We start from the raw sequence: 19329 nt of genomic DNA, 5'->3' as shown, positions 1-19329 counted from the left end.
CCTAAATTGAAACGTTCATCTTGAATAATAAAGACAGTGGTTAACTGATGTAGATTACTACGTTACGCGAAGGTTGCGACATCAGGAGATTTAGTCCTTAAATGGTTGGTGACTAACATAGGTTTGTTTGCCCAGATATACCATTGGTGCCGAGTCAGAGTTTACGGAAATCCCAATCGGGCCCTATCGTATTTATTAACAATGTATAGTTAATTTGTGTGCAAACTATAAGATAGACTTTGCTTATTTTCTGAGTTATTATGATATTGGATATTGATGAATCTACAAAAGACATTACTTTATATCACCTTTAACGATAATTTGAATAGTTAGTAAACTTTTCAATCTAAACTAGGAATGACAACAAAATGAAAAACAATCAGAAAATTTCGCAGTCATTTCTTTTCAGTCATGATGCCTTAAGTGTTGATCTTAATGACAATACAATACCTAACTTGAATAACAGTATTTCAGGAACTAGGTCTAGATAAAAAATTGGACTCAAACCTGTTGATGTGATTCTGTTCACGAAATAGATAGAACCGGTATTTACGCAAAATGTTGTAAAACAGCTTTACCTAAACATTCTCACGCTGATCAAAAGTAATTGCTGTAAAGTGACTATTAATCGCGAACATGAATAACATTGAATTCCGAATGATTGAGAAGCAAAAAGGAGATAGGAGACAGGAAATGGACAGAAGAAAAATGTATAATGTGCAAATTATCTTTTAAGAAAAAGCAATAAGATAATGGGAAAAAACATTTTGTACAAAAGAAACAAATAAATTCTATTGGTATGTACACAGTCAAATTAAGATTTTTTTATAAATGTCAAGTATCTGACCGGTCATTATTTTTCAAAGATGTTTTTAATTCTCCTGGGATAGGAACTGGTTTCTCAGGATTATGATCAATAGTTTGGTGTAGTAAAATACCAAGTACACCACCACGTTGAGATATGGCACGTCGTAGTTTTTGTTCCTCTTGCATTAATTCATCCATTTGAATTAGCTGAAAAACACGGAAACGATATTACAAAAGGAAATTGTAACGGAGTCATGTGATTAGAATAAAATACAAACTGCTCAATATAATTACGTTGTTTATTGAAATATTGTAGTAGATGGACTAATTATTTCAAATTACTAATTCAATAAGTACAGTAAATCAATTTCATGCTAAGACTCATTTTTGATTCTAGATAAAAACGTTTGTTATTGAGTGGACGTTTCTAAGCTTCTAAACTACTGTCCAATGTGCTTGGACAGTAATTTGAGCCAGCTTAACTTGATACAATTTATTAATTCATCATTAATTAATTAACCGAGACGTGGGAACGTATGTATGCTAAACAGCCTGTTTAACATACCGAAGGAGCATTTTACACATTTTGGCAACAAAATGAGATAACTAGATAGTATTCAAAAATGTAATAGTATGACATATTAGATACAAACACTTAGAATACACCTATTCAACTATTTGTACGTTGACATTCATGCTTACTTCCCATTCGTATTCTAACTAAACAGACTTAAAGATTTATTAAGAGGCCTAGCTACCATATTCAACTTTTGAACAAATTAATATTCTATCTTTACTTGTGTTTGTCTGCTTTCTTTAACTTATTTGTCAATTAAAAATAAATAGCTGAGATGGTAAGCAAGTACTAAATCGATTGGAGTGCGAGTAACATATAACATTGATTTTTTTCAAGTCGTCTGTGACATGCAATCACATCCTAAGTAGGAGTTTGATAAGTATTGCTAATTGAACACTATACTCGGTTCCTAAGTTATTCTCATAAACCCCAAGCTAAATCTACACCGCAACTTGAACACGAGAGAAAAGGCGCAAAAAATGAGAGAAGCACTTTACCCCAAAGGTTCATTCATGTACAGAAAAGATAGGGTTTTTATGGTATTTTAGAAGTCCTTGGGTTTTCCAGAAAATTCTCGAATGCTACTAAAGATAGTAGCAGTATAGTAATCAGCCAAACAGGAACTCTACATGTGACTTTTCACTTTCGTAATGTTTCTGGCAAAACGTCTAGTGAACGCTAATTAGATAAAATGCTTCTTAGTGTTTCCTGAGCCTTTCTTGTCTTTTGCGAGAAGTTTTCTGGATCATCCCAACACCTTCCCCTTTTCAAGAAATAAGACCTTCTCTTCAGGTCTACTTGCAGCTTGACAACTGGTTTTCTGCGGCGTTCGGACTTTCCTGGTATCCAGCGTCTATGAGTGTCAGTTGGGCTTCCTGCCATTGGAATACCTGTAATTATCTCTAGCGGAAGCCTCACTCAACTATCTACGGTGTTTAGAATCCTTTTTTCTCTATGTGTTTGATTAATGTGTCTAACGATTTGTGAACAAACTCAGTCAGTCAGCGACAACGTAGGACCAGGCACATATATGCATCGGTCCAAGTTGCCATACCTCGTAGCACAACAAGATGAACACCGGATTCATAGAAGTAATTAATTTAGTGGTGGTAGTATATAAAGAAAGGTTGTATATAAGGATATAGTACAGGAAGGAAGAAAGTTATGAAGCAATTTTAATCTCAAGGTTTAAGGGAAGATAAAGGGTGTATACACGTACGCCATTGTGATCGATTCTGAGCCATGTCACCCAGAGTCTCCAACCATTTATTACGATAGTCACGCGGACCCCAACCAGGTGAACAAACTATTATTAGAAAACATTACTTACACAGCGATATCGTTCCAAATCTATTTTCGCTCGACGCAGACGTTCCCAACCAAAGTGTTTAGTACACTTATTGCGCGGTACACAACAGAATTCACCAGTTTCTTCAAAGACATTGTGAACAAGCGGTGATCCACATACTGTATCTGCAGGTAGCTTCGGTTCTTTATAATGCTCACAGACTACACGTAATCGTTTACAATATGCTCTAGCCTGTGAGTCGTAAGCATCACAAAATAATGGTGTACCCATGATTTGCTCCTTTTGATTAGCACAAAACACGGTGTTTCCTTCCATCTGAAACATATTTCATGAGAAAAACATTCGTAAAAACTGTGCGTAAATTTAAAAAAAACGTACAAACAAACGATAAACAGTGAATTACTCTAACTTACCTTTTGAAAACATTTCTCCATATGCTTCAGAGCATGTCGCATACTGATTTCAGCTGAGCACGTAACACATATGATGGGTTCCATCTGTTCCACTTGTTCTGCATCGTGAGCAACCGCAGCAAGCTTAATAATAATAATTAAAAGATTATAGGCTGATACATAGATGGTTTTATACGCAAGTGCACAGAACAAGAATAAAGAGTTAACTCTGTAAAAACAGTAGATTTTTAAAAAAATATACTACATAATCGAACTTCGTATTACCTACTATGATCTGGAATTCGACAATAGAACCATTCAGTACTCTGTCGTCTTCAATGATTGGTTAACTGATATATGCGTAATACCTCGAATGAAAATGTATCGGTTTAAAGTGACTCATTATACATCAGCGCAACCACAGAAAGCTGACCAACAAAGTTGTTAAGTCGGCTTCCAGCGAACTCCAACAGAGCATCCAGAGGCTCAAAAAGAGTCCCAACCAATCAGAGTACGACAGAACATTCTGGAGCTCCAACGTGGCACGCCACCATTGGTCAGTAGCAATATATGTCGTTAATTGGATTGGCTGAATTAGGATGTTGATTTAACTTAAGCAAACATCTATAAATACCTACGTTTTTCTGTACAAAAATGATCCTTGCAGTAAAGGTTTTCTCTGTTACTCGTGTCTTCTCTCTGGTCTTCAAGTTGCTGAGTAGTGCTAGCCCTGGGGTTATCCGAATAGCTTAGGATCTGAATAAAGCGTTCAACCTACAAGACATATCAGTGGCGACGGGGTAATTTATCAAGATGTCTATTACCTTTGACCAATTTGAAGCTTTTCTTGAGTGCCATGAAAAACGTTTCGAGCAGTTCCAGATTCGCATACTTGAAACACTGACCCAGCAAATGAACCTGAACAAGAATGGACTTACAGATGCTTCTGCTAAATCGCATGCTGATTATGTCATTGATTCCATTCATGAATTTCATTTTGATGGTTTGGCTGGTGTAACATTCGAATCTTGGTACAAGAAATATGAAGATGTATTTAATGTTGACCTAGAAACGTTTGATGATGCTGCCAAGATCAGGGTGCTACTACGAAAGCTGGGGACCGTTGAGCATGAACGATACACTAATTACATTCTGCCCAAGAGACATTTCATTCGAAGAAACAGTTAAAATTTTGTCGCAAATTTTCGGTGAACAGTCTTCCTTGTTCAATATTCGGTATCAGTGCTTGAAGATAGTAAAAGCTGGCAACGATGATTGGGTGCAACATGCTAGCATAGTAAATTGTGAATGTGAGCGCTTTAAACTATCAGCAATGACAGAAGACCAATTCAAATTTCTTGTTTTCGTGTGCAGCTTACAGTCTTCAGAAGACGCCGACATCAGAACCAGAATTTTAAGTAAAATGGAACAGTGTCCAAACGTAACTCTACAAGAAGTTACTACCGAGTGCCAAAGGTTAGTGAACTTAAAGCATGATACCTCAATGGTAGAAAACGGTAACTGTTTCCATAATGTCAATGCAGTCAAGAGAAAATCCTTGCAAGGTTCCAGCACATGTAATTATCGTAATAACGGCGGCAAACCATCATCTCCATGCTGGGCATGTGGAGACTGGTACTATAAGAGGTTTTGCCCGTATAAAGAACATTGTTGTAGTAAGTGTCATCGAAAGGGCCTAACCCTAAACCAGCTGCAGGAAAAGAAACTATAGACGACATTTTGCAAAACCTTACTTCAAGAAATACAGGTCTGGGGCATTAACGAAAAGAATATTGGTATCGCATAACAAAGCTCGAAGGTGCCGACAGAGAAAGTACGTAACCTTGAATATTAATAAACACCGCATTCGACTTCAGCTTGATACTGCTTCTGATATTACTTTAATAAGCCCAGAAACTTGGAAGAAGATTGGGCGACCCTCGGTGCATCGAACAACACAAATAGCACACAGTGCATCAGGTGGAAAGTTAAACATTGTTGGAGAGATACCTTGTATTGTGTCTAAAGATGCGGTAACAACAAATGCAACAGTGTATCTTACAAAGAAGCCAGCACTCGACTTAATGGGGTTGGATCTTATAGAAACACTTGACCTAGCAGACCACTCTATTAACAGTATCTGCAAACGAATCACAACTTACAGCACCTCAGAGTGGAGTCAGAAAAATGCCATGCTACAAAAACACCAAGACGTGTTTCAAGAAGGATTAGGCGAGTGCACGAAGGCTAAAGCAGTGCTAACTCTAAAGCCTGCAGCTACTCCCATTTTTCGACCTAAAAGACCTGTGCCCTATGCTGCTCTTCCAATAGTCGAACAGGAATTACAGCGACTTCAGCAAATGGGTGTTATCGAGCCTGTGAACTTCTCGAACTGGGCTGCACCGATAGTGGTGGTCAAGAAGTCGAATGGAAGTATCCGTCTATGTGCAGACTACTCCACAGGATTAAATGAAGCTCTAGAGTCCCATCAGTATCCGTTGCTCTTACCAGAAGATCTTTTCGCTAAGCTGAACGGTGGCAGATATTTTGCGAAATTGGACTTATCAGACGCATATCTTCAAATCCCGGTATCTGATGAAAGCAAAGATCTTTTAACGATCAACACACACAAAGGTCTGTTCCGGTATAACCGACTACCTTTTGGGGTGAAGACAGCGCCTTCTATTTTTCAGCAAATTATGGATACCATGTTACAAGGTATTCCAGGGGCAGCAGCTTACTTAGACGACATCATAATTATGGCAGTAGATAAAATGGACCTGCAGAAGAAACTAGACCAGGTACTAGAACGCATAGCCGATTATGGTTTTCGACTCCGAGCGGAAAAATGTGACTTCTATATGCAGCAAGTACGGTACCTGGGGTTCATAATAGATAAAGACGGAAGACGACCAGATCCAGAGAACATTGAAGCAGTGAAAACAATGCCTAGACCCAGGGACATTACCACCCTACGATCATTCTTGGGGTTGGTCAGCCATTATGGTACCTTCCTCCCTGATCTCCATCGTCTACGTGCTCCACTAAACAACCTACTACAAAAGAATACGAGATGGAATTGGTCTGCAGACTGCCAAGCGTCTTTCGAGAAAATCAAGCAACTCCTGACTTCCAATCTCTTATTGACACACTATGATCCTTCTCTACCGATAGTCGTCGCTTCAGATGCTTCTAACTATGGTGTGGGTGCAGTTATCTCTCACATTTTTCCTGATGGGTCTGAAAAAGCTATCTCACACGCTGCCAGATCTTTGACAACGACCGAAAGGAACTATAGTCAGATTGAGAAGGAAGCCCTATCAATTATCTTTGCAGTGAAAAAGTTCCATAAGATGATATATGGCCGACATTTTACTCTAATAACAGACCATAAACCACTACTTGCAGTTTTTGGGTCAAAGAAAGGTATTCCAGTTCATACAGCTAACCGACTCCAACGATGGGCAACCACACTTCTTGGTTACGACTTCAAGATAAAGTATCAGTCTACTACCGCCTTCGGACAAGCTGACGCATTGTCAAGATTAATAGGCTCCCAATCGAAAACCCCAGAGGAGACTCTTGTAGCAAATATAAAAGCCGAGGAAGAAGTTCATCGTGTATTGGATGACGCAATCACTGGACTCCCAGTCACCTTTGAAACTATCAAGAAGATCACTGAAAGTGATAAGATACTGAGCACAGTCAAATGCTATCTCTCGTCCAAATGGCCAAACAATCGCCTTGACGGAGAACTTTTGCAATATTTTCGTCGACGGGACTCACTAATGGTTGTTGACTCGTGTATTATGTTCGGTGATAGAATTGTTATTCCGAAGTTATTACGTCACAAGGTTCTCAAGCAATTTCACAGTGGCCATCCTGGAATCAATAAAATGAAATCGTTGGCTCGTAGTTATGCTTATTGGCCGTCAATGGACAAAGATATCGAGAATAAATGTCGTAACTGTCCATCATGCATTCAAGCCGCTAAAAATCCTGTGAAATGCGAACCTCAGTATTGGCCTACGCCTGAAGGACCCTGGGAAAGAATTCATGCAGATTTTGCTGGTCCAATCCAAGGAAAAATGTTTCTAATTATCGTAGATGCATTTACTAAATGGCCGGAAGTATATACCATGCCAAATTGTACAACCTCAGAAACAATCTACAAGCTGTCTACCCTGTTTAGCTGTTTCGGAGTACCAGAGACCTTAGTAACAGACAACGGCTCGCAATTCGCCGCAGAATCGTTTAAGCATTTCTGTAAAGCAAACGGAATAACTCATCTTCGTTCTCCACCCTATCATCCACAATCTAACGGACAAGCAGAACGCTTCGTGGACACTTTTAAACGAGCATTACTGAAGGGGGGAGGCGAAGGGCCGACTGGGCAGGTGATCACGAAATTTTTAACATCCTACAGATCCACTCCGAATCCGAATGTTCCGGACGGCAAGTCTCCTGCGGAAGTCATGTTCGGAAGACGTGTTCGAACCGTCTTCAATGCCATGTTGCCATCTCAATTAGTTGATGAGCGCAGTCACAATCCAAGTATTCGGAACTTCAATGTCGGCGACAAAGTTTACATTAAATCCTACATCGGGAAGAACCGATGGGAGCCGGGAGAAGTCGTACAAAAATTGGGAAGAGTTCTGTACAGAGTTCGAGGAACTTTTGGGATGTGTATACGACACACAAATCAAATCCTTAAAGACAAAAGAATGATGCAGAATCGAAGTAACCCGCCGAATTTTCCGTTAGATTTAATCTTAGACGCACCAATGCCACAAACACCAAAGAACACTGGAAGGAAGCCGTGGACAGGGAAGACGACGAGAATAATGGGACGACGTCGCAACCCAGTTATCAACCTACAAGTTGACCCTAGGAAGAAGTCTTATTCGGGGGAGGTGTTAAGTCGGCTTCCAGCGAACTCCAACAGAGCATCCAGAGGCTCAAAAAGAGTCCCAACCAATCAGAGTACGACAGAACATTCTGGAGCTCCAACGTGGCACGCCACCATTGGTCAGTAGCAATATATGTCGTTAATTGGATTGGCTGAATTAGGATGTTGATTTAACTTAAGCAAACATCTATAAATACCTACGTTTTTCTGTACAAAAATGATCCTTGCAGTAAAGGTTTTCTCTGTTACTCGTGTCTTCTCTCTGGTCTTCAAGTTGCTGAGTAGTGCTAGCCCTGGGGTTATCCGAATAGCTTAGGATCTGAATAAAGCGTTCAACCTACAAGACATATCAAAAGTGAAACCAGGAGTGGAAATAATACACTGATAAAAAAAATGTATGCACATAAAAATCAGATATTGTCTGACTTTTGAGAGAAATTACCATTTGTTCATTATTTCGTCCAGTTTTTCGCTCTTGAGCTCGACTGATAAGTCCCGTAAGCTTTTGATGCTCCATTTCTAATTCAACTAACCGATTGTGTACTACACACTGTTCTTTACTAATTTCTTTAAGACGCAATTTGTCGATAACGGTAGCCATACAATCCGGTAGCCTTTCTAAGTCAGAAAGAGCCTTTCCAGCTTTCGTAAACAAGTCAGGATACCAAGCATGAAAACTTTCTGGTAGTAGAGTTTCTAAGCGTCTAAAAAAGAAAATGTGTAATTTATTAGTCTTAAAAAGCTCTGTAGTGAGTAGTGGACTGAGGTCATAAGAAACTTTATTTAACAAAATTTAGGCTACTCCAAAGAACTCCTTATTTGTAGAAAAATAATTATCTCATTTCTGTTTTCCTTGGCCGAAATGTCAGTGAAAGTCAGGCTCGCTATTTTTACGTGCAATCATACACACATCATTCGCATGTTGTAAGGGATTAAGTTTTCAACTGTTGGTTAGGTATCAGCAACTTTAGCAAAAGTTTCACACAGAAATTTCCAGCCTTGAATGTCCTACTAGAATCGTGTGTGCAAACGATTTATCTGAACTCAACTCATCAGTAATCACTCAGGCAGTGAACCAAAGACCGGAAAGCATATAGGACTATACAAGTTTGACATTTTTATCAAAACAGCAACTCGATAATCGTCCGTAACTGACACCGTTACTAGACCGATTCGCGTATTTGTTGGACAGGTAATACATAACTGGGTATTACTAATAAAAAAAATGAGTTAGATGCAACAACAGATGTTTATTTTACGACTTTCCGCCCATGAACAGATCGTTAAAATCCGAAAAATGAGTTCCATATTCGACTTAGGTAATGTATGTGTGTTCAGCTTTTATGCCATAAATAACGCCTAGTACAATGAAATTTATTTTATTCATTTAAACACATAAATAGTGGTACAAAGGGGCACCAGATACATATTCGCCACACAAATCTCATTTGATTTGTGTGCGGGCTGTGATACTGCCCGGGTTCCCAAACCGAAGCTGGTGGTTTTCTTAGGGAGCCGCATCCAGAGCCTTTGACCGAAAGATCTGATCCACAAGGCAGTGGAGCATCGTGAGGAGATGCAGTTCCATGGTAGTCGGTGACCAACCACTGATTCATACGCCATTTGTTCACTCAAGATACTGGAGCCCATGTGCACCATTGGTTGGGAGTCAGGGTTTTCCGACTCTAAGTGGGCTCGCCGTGTCCACCGGCCCGGTTAAAGTGCCGGACATTCGCTTTTCGTCCTCTCAATTTCGTAAACAACACATGTGGCACGAGAAGGCAGTGAGTAGGACTTCCCTGACAGAGGCTGTATACGCGTGTCCATGTGAGAGCATTTGGAGAGGGAGAGCGTACTCTCCCCACTTTCGGCCGTACTAGGGCATTTGAGGGCAGTACAACGAAATGCATATAGCCATTGCGTTTCTACTAATGGTCGTAGTAATATAGGTTGCAATCTACAACAGTTGAGGTTAGACTAGTAAAAACAGTGAGACGCTCGAAATCGTGAAAGGAGGCTCACATGATCTTAGTCAATAACCAAACAGTTAAAGGTTGAGTGCCTTAAGTGTTATGAAATAGTATTGTACCGGAATCTATAAAAGAAGCGATAAATTATGCCTTTATAGACTGCTTGGTAATAATTTGAAGAGGGCACACAGTAAACATTTTTATAAGGGATTTTTGAGTCTTATTGCTTTTATACATTTCTAAGCCATTAGAGCTTAAAATTTAGATTCATAAACAAAATATTTTGTAAATAAAGCAAAGTACAGATAATCTACAAACTTGATGGCAAGTTTAAGTCCACATTCATTCGAACAATATTTTGTATCTGGTCTTGCTGCAGCTCGAGTGCATCCAGGACCGAAACATTGTCGAGGTTTTTTTAGTTCGTTCGGTATTAGTGAATCAAATACTTTTCGTGGGTCGCTATTATTTGTCTTTGATTTTTCAACTCGACGTGTAGCAATCTTACGACCAGATGATGTATGAACAGTTCTAGCACTTCCACCTTGATAGCGATTAACAGTTTTAGGTCGACCAACGGATTTGGAAGATTTATTGGAAGAAACAATGCGACTACTCCCTGGATTGTAAGCAACTGTCCTTGACAAACTTCTGCCAATTCTACGTTGAGAACGATCTCCATGTGAAATTTTGCGATGTGAACTGCAACTATTTCCAATTTTACGTGAACCAGTGATTTGTGTTCGAGAAGCGCGACTAGAACGCTAAAAATTGATAATTTAGGGTGAACATAAAGTTCGCAATTGAAAACCTAGGGGAAATTGTTTTTATCAGGATGATAAAAGAGAACAACTTTTTCAGTTACAGGAAAGTACAATTAGTTACAGTTGATAATACGAAACGATTATACGAGTGGTTAGTTCTACTGCATTAGCAGACCAATGATCCAAATTATCATCCGCTACGGTCTGAGCAGCCGGACAGTATCACAGTCCACACAAATCAAGTGAATTGTGTGGCTCATATGTATTCGGTGCCCGTTTGTGCCAATATTTATGTTCAAATAAATAAATAAGAAGGTCCAAAATATTAAAAGTAATGTTGCGAAGAAGCACATAAAACTGTAGAAGGATGGAAATTACACGTTCTAGGCAATAACCGTCTATGTTTACTAAAGCCAATGACAAATATCTCGAACTAAATTCACATGGTGTTGTTTGCTTGTATCTTCCCATCGTTGTTTAGGAGTGCGATTGATCAGTCTCTTGTTAGTATATGGCATTTTATGCGGATTGCCTCGATATTGCCTAAATGTTTGAAACGCGCGTCCTGGATTCCCCTACTAGCCACTTTCCATTTTTGCTTAAATGCTTGTGAATTACGGCAATATCGAGGCAATCGGCACAGAATGCACATATACCAACAAGAGACTGATCAATTGCAGTCCTAAACAACGATGGGAAGATATAAGCAAACAACACTCTGTGAATTTAAACTTGACTACATTGCACAAGCAGGTGGCTATCATGACTCAGTAGCTGAGTGGATAATACGATGGCGTTTGAAGTGAATGGCACTGGGTTCGAGTCCCGGAGTGAACATCAACTTTGAGATGCAGGTATATTCAGCTGACGAATCCCAAATAGGATGAAACGCGAGTCCTGGATTCCACTGATAGCCACCACCCATTCTTGCTTAAATATCTCGAACGTTTCAATGAATAATGTTCTATACTTTTAAACAGTACATTACATCGACATTATCCAGTTAACATCATTCAATCTTAAAAAACTTCGGTTCATATTAATATCCACAAAATCAGGACAACTTTGAAAAACCTAATATTTTCTTATCTAATAAAAAAAATTGGTCACTTGAATTATTGTAAAGAAATAAATTTTTAAAAGATTATTTAGGCTACTTCCATAACTGAAAGAGATCTTCTGGTTGTACATCTCAGTTTCCCCCATCATTACTCATATATATATATATATGCATCTTATCCGTTTTCTCTTCCCATTCTCATTGTTTTGTGTGGCGCATATATATCTGGTGCCCCCTTGTACCAATATTTGTGTTTAAATATAATATAATAAATACTGATGAGAGTTACATGACATAATTGATTAGATGTTCAAGTCCTTTGTTTTTTGCAGGCATACAATGCTGAGACCACACAATTGACAGAGTATAATTGACTAATCCACCATCAAAAATCAGATGGAGATTTACAGATGATAGAATTAATGATGGAGTAGGATGGAATCAATACTTATTAATTATGATAACTCAATTACAGTTTACAAATCTCTTAACTGTAGCTAACTGCATATAAACTTTAGCGTTAATAAATCTTTAAGCTTAAATAGAAAAACACCACAGTAATTTAAAATAACCAGCTTCGACACTAAGTATCAGAAAATTTTCCGACGACAAAACATGGTTATCTTTGATTTTAATAGGAGATAAAAAAAAAAACTATGTTGTGTACATCAAGAAAAAAAAGAAACTTGACAGTCGAATTTTGATTTAATGGTGCCTCCATTGGGAGTAACAGGCGTAAGTAAGTAATGAATACAGTTGAACATATCACTCACAAGGTTTTTTGCAAAATGAGGATGACGTACATTTTCTAGTTAAAATCTACCCAATACGTTTTTGTGTCAGACATCGTTATATTGATTATCGCTAACTTTTCTTCAATCCAAAACAAATGTGAACGTTCAACTATTGATAGGTTGGGTTTAATTCTAATGACAGACTGTTACAGTGAAACATGTTACAAAATATTATTCATTTATTTGAACAAATAAATATTGGTACAAAGGGGAACCAAATACATATGCGCCACACAAGTCACTTGATTTGTGTGTGGGCTGTGATACTGCCCGGGTGCCCAAACCGAAGCAGGTGGTTTTCTTATGAGGCCACACCCCGAGCCTTTGGAGCAACGTCAAGAGATGCAGTCCCATGGTAGCCGGTAACCAACAACTGGTTTATACGCTATTCGTCCCATCAGGATGCTGGAGCCCATGTGCACCATTAGTTTGGAATCAGGGTCCCCCAACTCCCCTCGCTAAATCCTCCGTGTCCACTGACTCGGTTAGAGCGCCGAACATTCTCTTTCTGTCTTCTCAGTCTCGTAAACAACACTCCCGCCACAACGAGGCAGTGAGTAGGACTTTCCTGACAGTGATTGCATGCACGTAGCCATGTGAGAGATTTTCGATAGGGAGAGTGGACTCTGCCCACCCTTAGTTGTACCAGGGCATTTGGGCGCTATACTTACTGAACCATACTAGAAGGTATGTGCTAAAACGTGAACAAATAAAACTCGATAAGCAACCTACGTGAATAACTTTACAAAATATAGACACCAGATTAACTAACTAAAGCGGTTTTTCACTGAAATGATATTCTCATCTCGTTGTTCCTCTTTAGGTCAATTTTCCTTCATGATGTCGTGTGAAATGTAACGAATGGATTATATGTGTCCCAAACAAGTATAGTTGAACACCTGAGAAAGGACTAGCATATCATACTGTACAACTACATCTTATTACTGCTACTAAACAAGGAATTTTCTTTCGACCTGTTCTGTAAATTTAAGATCAAATCTATGATGTAAAAATAACGGGGTTTCAAGTATAAACAACCAAAATTAACTTACTTTTTTCTCATAATCGGAAGCAACCCAGTCTTCATCCTCTTCATCATCATCCTCATCAAAATCATTGTCATCATCACTCACAAGACCTTCAACGTTACTATCATCCAAATCATCACAAATTTCATGTCCATTTGATGAGACGCGATTCGTTGCTGACCAGTTACCAGAGAAAACGGATTCCTTGTAACTTTTTGATAAGTCACTTTGATGACTGCTGCCTTTTAAAAATTTATCACGAGGAATGTTTTGACTGAAAGATTTAGTATCTGCAGCACTGTCATCCCACTCACAAGAAAATTCTCTTCTGTTAGGCAAATTCTTCTCGTGATTGTATTTTTGGCTCATTTTGTAGTGAACGTGCAAAATTTGTCGCACTTTAGAAGCCAAAAAGAGGAAGATAATATTACTCAATATGACTACTTCTGCTAGTTTTCAGCTGAAAGTTAGTTTTAAATAGGAAAGTCAAGTTGGTGAGGTGGTAACTCTGATCGTTTGCCAAAAATATTCTGGCGATTGCCTGTTTCTGTCTAGTAGCAACTTCAGTCAAAATCGAAGACAATCATGACTGAGCGACCTCTGGTAAAACGTCAGTTATATATACGGTAAAGTTGTCTTACTTAGACTATTATTACGTATAAGCTCTAGTACACTCGCATGTTCTCAAATAAAAAACACCATACACCTTGAGGTGATATCAGTGGTATACTATAGAAGTGGCTGCATGAATATCGAAGTATGAAAATGATAGTGATCATGCAGTGATTTGAAGGAAACCCCTATTCTGTCACTGCCAACAATCCATGTTGTGAAATCGATGGATGTAAGCAACGTCATCATAGAATTCTTCACAACACAGAACCTGATGCTAAACAAGCATGCTGTAATTCTACTTATTCTACTGGAACGTATTTGGGATTTGTACCAGTCAGGTTACATGGTCCCACAGGACATGTGGATACTTATGCATTGTTGGATGATGGCTCAGACTCGACACTACTGCTTAGTGATGTGGCAAAGCAGGTAGAAATTTCAGGTACAGTGACAAGACTAAACATATCTTCTGTAATTGGAGCGTCATCTCGGGACGCTGAACTTACCAATTTCAAAATTGGATCTTTAGATAAGACTAACCGAATAAAAATCGAAGGTGCATATACTATAGATAACCTACCTATTAAAAGGGCAGAAATCCCACCAACGGGCTTCCAAGAAAGATGGAAACACTTGAAAGGTGTACAGCTACCCACCATAGTCTGTCACAAGGTCGGTTTGTTACTTGGTGTCGACGTTTCAGAGGCCCACTGGGTCGTATCGGGAAACCTAAACAACCCTATGCCTCACTAACTATGTTAGGATGGGCTTTATTTGGACCGACGGGTTAACTTAATAAAACTTCAGCCTTCATAAACTGTTTAGAAGTAAAAAATTCCTTCGAGGAGGATATTCTCAAATTATTTGAACATGAATTTTCTGAAAATAAGTACTCTGATAAGGTTGCCATGTCCCTATGTGATAAGACCATTATGGAAATTACTGACAAACAAACAGTATTGCTCGATGGACATTATCAAGTGCCGATACCCTGTAAAGTGGATTGGCACTCACTTCCAAGGATTAAGCGCGAAATAGAAAAACGATTAATTTACCTACGTAAAAGGTTACTAAAAGACGAACAGCTTTGGAAACAGTATACTATTATATTAGCTACCCACGAAAGTAAAGGATATTTGTCTCGAGTAGCACAAGCTATCGAAGAGGAAAGGTATTTTATTCCACATCATCCCGTGTTTAACCCTAACAAACCAGGTAAAGTTCGGATAGTCTTTGATTGTGCTGTTAAGTTGCAAAGCAGGTCTCTAAATGATTGTATACATTATGGACCAGATCTTACAAACGACCTAGTGGGAGTTTTGCTTAGATTCAGAAAGCATAAAATTGGACTGTCAGCAGACATCGAAAAAATGTTCCTCCAGGTACATCTACCTGAAAAAGATACAAAGGCCTTCAGCTTTTTATGGTATCCCGATGGTAATCTTGACTCTTCTCCTGAGGTCTATGAGTCGCATGTATACCCTTTCGGGGCTACGTCCTCACCGTTTTGCGCTACTCATGCTTTAAGACGTACAGCTGCAGACCACCGAGATTTGTTCCATGAAAATACACAGTCCACCTCACGAGAAAATTTTTATGTAGACGATTGTCTGGTCTCAGTAGAAACAATATCTGAAGCTGATGAGTTAGCAATTAACCTAATAAGACTCGTAGCGCTTGGAGGTTTCCGTTTACATAAATGGGTTATTAACGTAAATGAAGCACTGAATGACGTCCCTATAGGCGATAGGTCAAACAATCTGGTTCGTATACCAGGTTCAACAGAACGTATACAGAGAACTTTAGGACTTTGTTGGCACACGCAATCCGATTGTTTTGCATTTGACGTGAATCTCCCTGAACGCCCGATCACTAAGAGAGGCATTCTATCATGTGCATCATTGTTATATGATCCGTTATATCCTCCTTATTAATCTTTCCCACATCCCTCCACGATTACTTGCGTAAGGAATGTTGTAGTACCACTCTATATTCCGACGAATCATTTCCTTAGCTACTCTATTATCTTTAAAGTGTTGTAATAGAAGTTGTATCTCTTTCTCTAATCCAACGAATGTGGTTCCTCTATCACTATATATCTTCTTCGGCGCCCCCTGCGATTTGAGAAGCGAGTTAACGCCATTAGAAAGGAATCGATTGATAATGCGCAAGCAACTACTATGTGAACTGTCCGGGTGTTGAAACACGTAAATAGGCAACCGTAACACTTTCGAGGTTTGCGTCCCCCTTTAATCATGATTGGGCCGAAATAGTCTACTCCTGTCGTTGCGAACGGGAAGTCGGGTGTTATCCGCGTAGGTGGTAAGTCTCCCATCAGTTGTGACATCGGCCTGATTGATCTAATACGGCAGCCTATACATTTATGTATGATCCTCTTAACTGCAGTAATGCCCTTTAAGATCCAAAACTTTCGCGCAAGGCGGCTAGTGTGTAGTACACCCCCATGTGTCCCTCAGCTTGATGGTAGTGACGAATGATAAGCTCCGTTATAGGGTGTTTGCTGGGTAGAAAAATCAGATGTTTCTGCTCTAACGGTAGATCACCACGGTTCAAACGTCCTCCTACGCGAATCAGGTTGTCAATCACGATTGGACGTAGCTTATTAATAACATGATTTTTTGACAGAATGTTATCAGAATGCTTGTGTCTTTTAATCTATTGTCTAATTTCCACAAATTCTTGCTCTTGTACGTATTTTAATAAGTCTCTTTCGACATTATCCAATTCGTTAAGTGTAAGGGGTCCCCTTACGATCGTTTTATTGTAGAGGTAACGTTTGAATCTGATGAGCCAAGTTGTGCCTTGTTTGAGTTTAATCCATGACGAAAAATAGGATATAAATGTATCAAGGGGAAAAACTGTAGTCATTGTGTCCAAGGTTGTGGCGTTCTTTAACTCTAGCTCGACTGGGAGTTTTAAGACTTCTTCTCGTCTATACTCAGGCCATTTATCCTTCTCAATCGTTAGGAACTCGGGACCTGAAAGCCAAGCTTCAATACAGTTAGGGTCATACTTACATATTCCTCTGGAAGCTAGATCAGCAGGATTGATGGATGATAGTACATACTTCCATTGAGATGGGCTAGTTTGCTCGTGAATAAAGTTAATTCTATTAGCTACATATGTCTTGAAACGTGACGTCGTATTAAGTATGTAATTTAATACTATCATAGAATCAGTCCAGAAGTAGATTTCAGTCATGTCCTTTAGCTTTATTTCCTCTACTATTTGCCTCATCAACTTCACTGCCAGTACTGCGGCCTGTAGTTCAAGGTGAGGAACACTGACAAATTTTAGGGGTGCTATTCTAGACTTGCCTAGGATGAAGCTACATCTGGTTATACTTGCATCATATTGTAATCTCATATAGGCTACGGCTCCATAACCGCTTTCTGAAGCATCCGAGAACAGATGTAAATAAATCTGCCCTTTATCGTACGACTCAATATTGAGACATCGTGGTATCCTTAAGTCTCTGACACCTGCAACTGCTTCTAACCAACTTTCCCAACTCAATTGTGACTCCTCATCTATCATCTCATCCCACCCATAGTTTTTACGACATAACTGTTGCAGAATTCGTTTAGGGGTAAGTGATAAAGGCGCTAAAAATCCAAGCGTATCATATAACGATGATGCACATGATAGAATGCCTCTCTTAGTGATCGGGCGTTCAGGGAGATTCACGTCAAATGCAAAACAATCGGATTGCGTGTGCCAACAAAGTCCTAAAGTTCTCTGTATACGTTCTGTTGAACCTGGTATACGAACCAGATTGTTTGACCTATCGCCTATAGGGACGTCATTCAGTGCTTCATTTACGTTAATAACCCATTTATGTAAACGGAAACCTCCAAGCGCTACGAGTCTTATTAGGTTAATTGCTAACTCATCAGCTTCAGATATTGTTTCTACTGAGACCAGACAATCGTCTACATAAAAATTTTCTCGTGAGGTGGACTGTGTATTTTCATGGAACAAATCTCGGTGGTCTGCAGCTGTACGTCTTAAAGCATGAGTAGCGCAAAACGGTGAGGACGTAGCCCCGAAAGGGTATACATGCGACTCATAGACCTCAGGAGAAGAGTCAAGATTACCATCGGGATACCATAAAAAGCTGAAGGCCTTTGTATCTTTTTCAGGTAGATGTACCTGGAGGAACATTTTTTCGATGTCTGCTGACAGTCCAATTTTATGCTTTCTGAATCTAAGCAAAACTCCCACTAGGTCGTTTGTAAGATCTGGTCCATAATGTATACAATCATTTAGAGACCTGCTTTGCAACTTAACAGCACAATCAAAGACTATCCGAACTTTACCTGGTTTGTTAGGGTTAAACACGGGATGATGTGGAATAAAATACCTTTCCTCTTCGATAGCTTGTGCTACTCGAGACAAATATCCTTTACTTTCGTGGGTAGCTAATATAATAGTATACTGTTTCCAAAGCTGTTCGTCTTTTAGTAACCTTTTACGTAGGTAAATTAATCGTTTTTCTATTTCGCGCTTAATCCTTGGAAGTGAGTGCCAATCCACTTTACAGGGTATCGGCACTTGATAATGTCCATCGAGCAATACTGTTTGTTTGTCAGTAATTTCCATAATGGTCTTATCACATAGGGACATGGCAACCTTATCAGAGTACTTATTTTCAGAAAATTCATGTTCAAATAATTTGAGAATATCCTCCTCGAAGGAATTTTTTACTTCTAAACAGTTTATGAAGGCTGAAGTTTTATTAAGTTAACCCGTCGGTCCAAATAAAGCCCATCCTAACATAGTTAGTGAGGCATAGGGTTGTTTAGGTTTCCCGATACGACCCAGTGGGCCTCTGAAACGTCGACACCAAGTAACAAACCGACCTTGTGACAGACTATGGTGGGTAGCTGTACACCTTTCAAGTGTTTCCATCTTTCTTGGAAGCCCGTTGGTGGGATTTCTGCCCTTTTAATAGGTAGGTTATCTATAGTATATGCACCTTCGATTTTTATTCGGTTAGTCTTATCTAAAGATCCAATTTTGAAATTGGTAAGTTCAGCGTCCCGAGATGACGCTCCAATTACAGAAGATATGTTTAGTCTTG

At 39.2% G+C, this 19329-nt stretch overlaps 1 protein-coding gene across 1 annotated transcript; it reads right to left on the bottom strand.

The window, feature by feature from the left end:
* Positions 1-834: 834 nt before the first annotated feature.
* On the bottom strand, positions 835-13979 carry Smp_152520 (putative cpg binding protein; the record flags this gene model as incomplete). The annotated part of the gene is made up of 6 exons (XM_018797261.1): positions 835-1014; positions 2715-3008; positions 3107-3229; positions 8437-8698; positions 10283-10728; positions 13716-13979. The coding sequence occupies 6 exons, from the start codon at positions 13977-13979 to the stop codon at positions 835-837; spliced, it is 1569 nt and encodes a 522-aa protein (XP_018652321.1).
* Between the last annotated feature and the right edge of the window lie 5350 nt (positions 13980-19329).

This window comes from Schistosoma mansoni, chromosome 4, assembly GCF_000237925.1.
Source record: "Schistosoma mansoni strain Puerto Rico chromosome 4, complete genome".
Lineage (NCBI taxonomy): Eukaryota > Metazoa > Platyhelminthes > Trematoda > Strigeidida > Schistosomatidae > Schistosoma > Schistosoma mansoni.
Note: the sequence above shows the minus strand (reverse complement) of the source record. Positions and strands in the feature narration are given on the sequence as shown.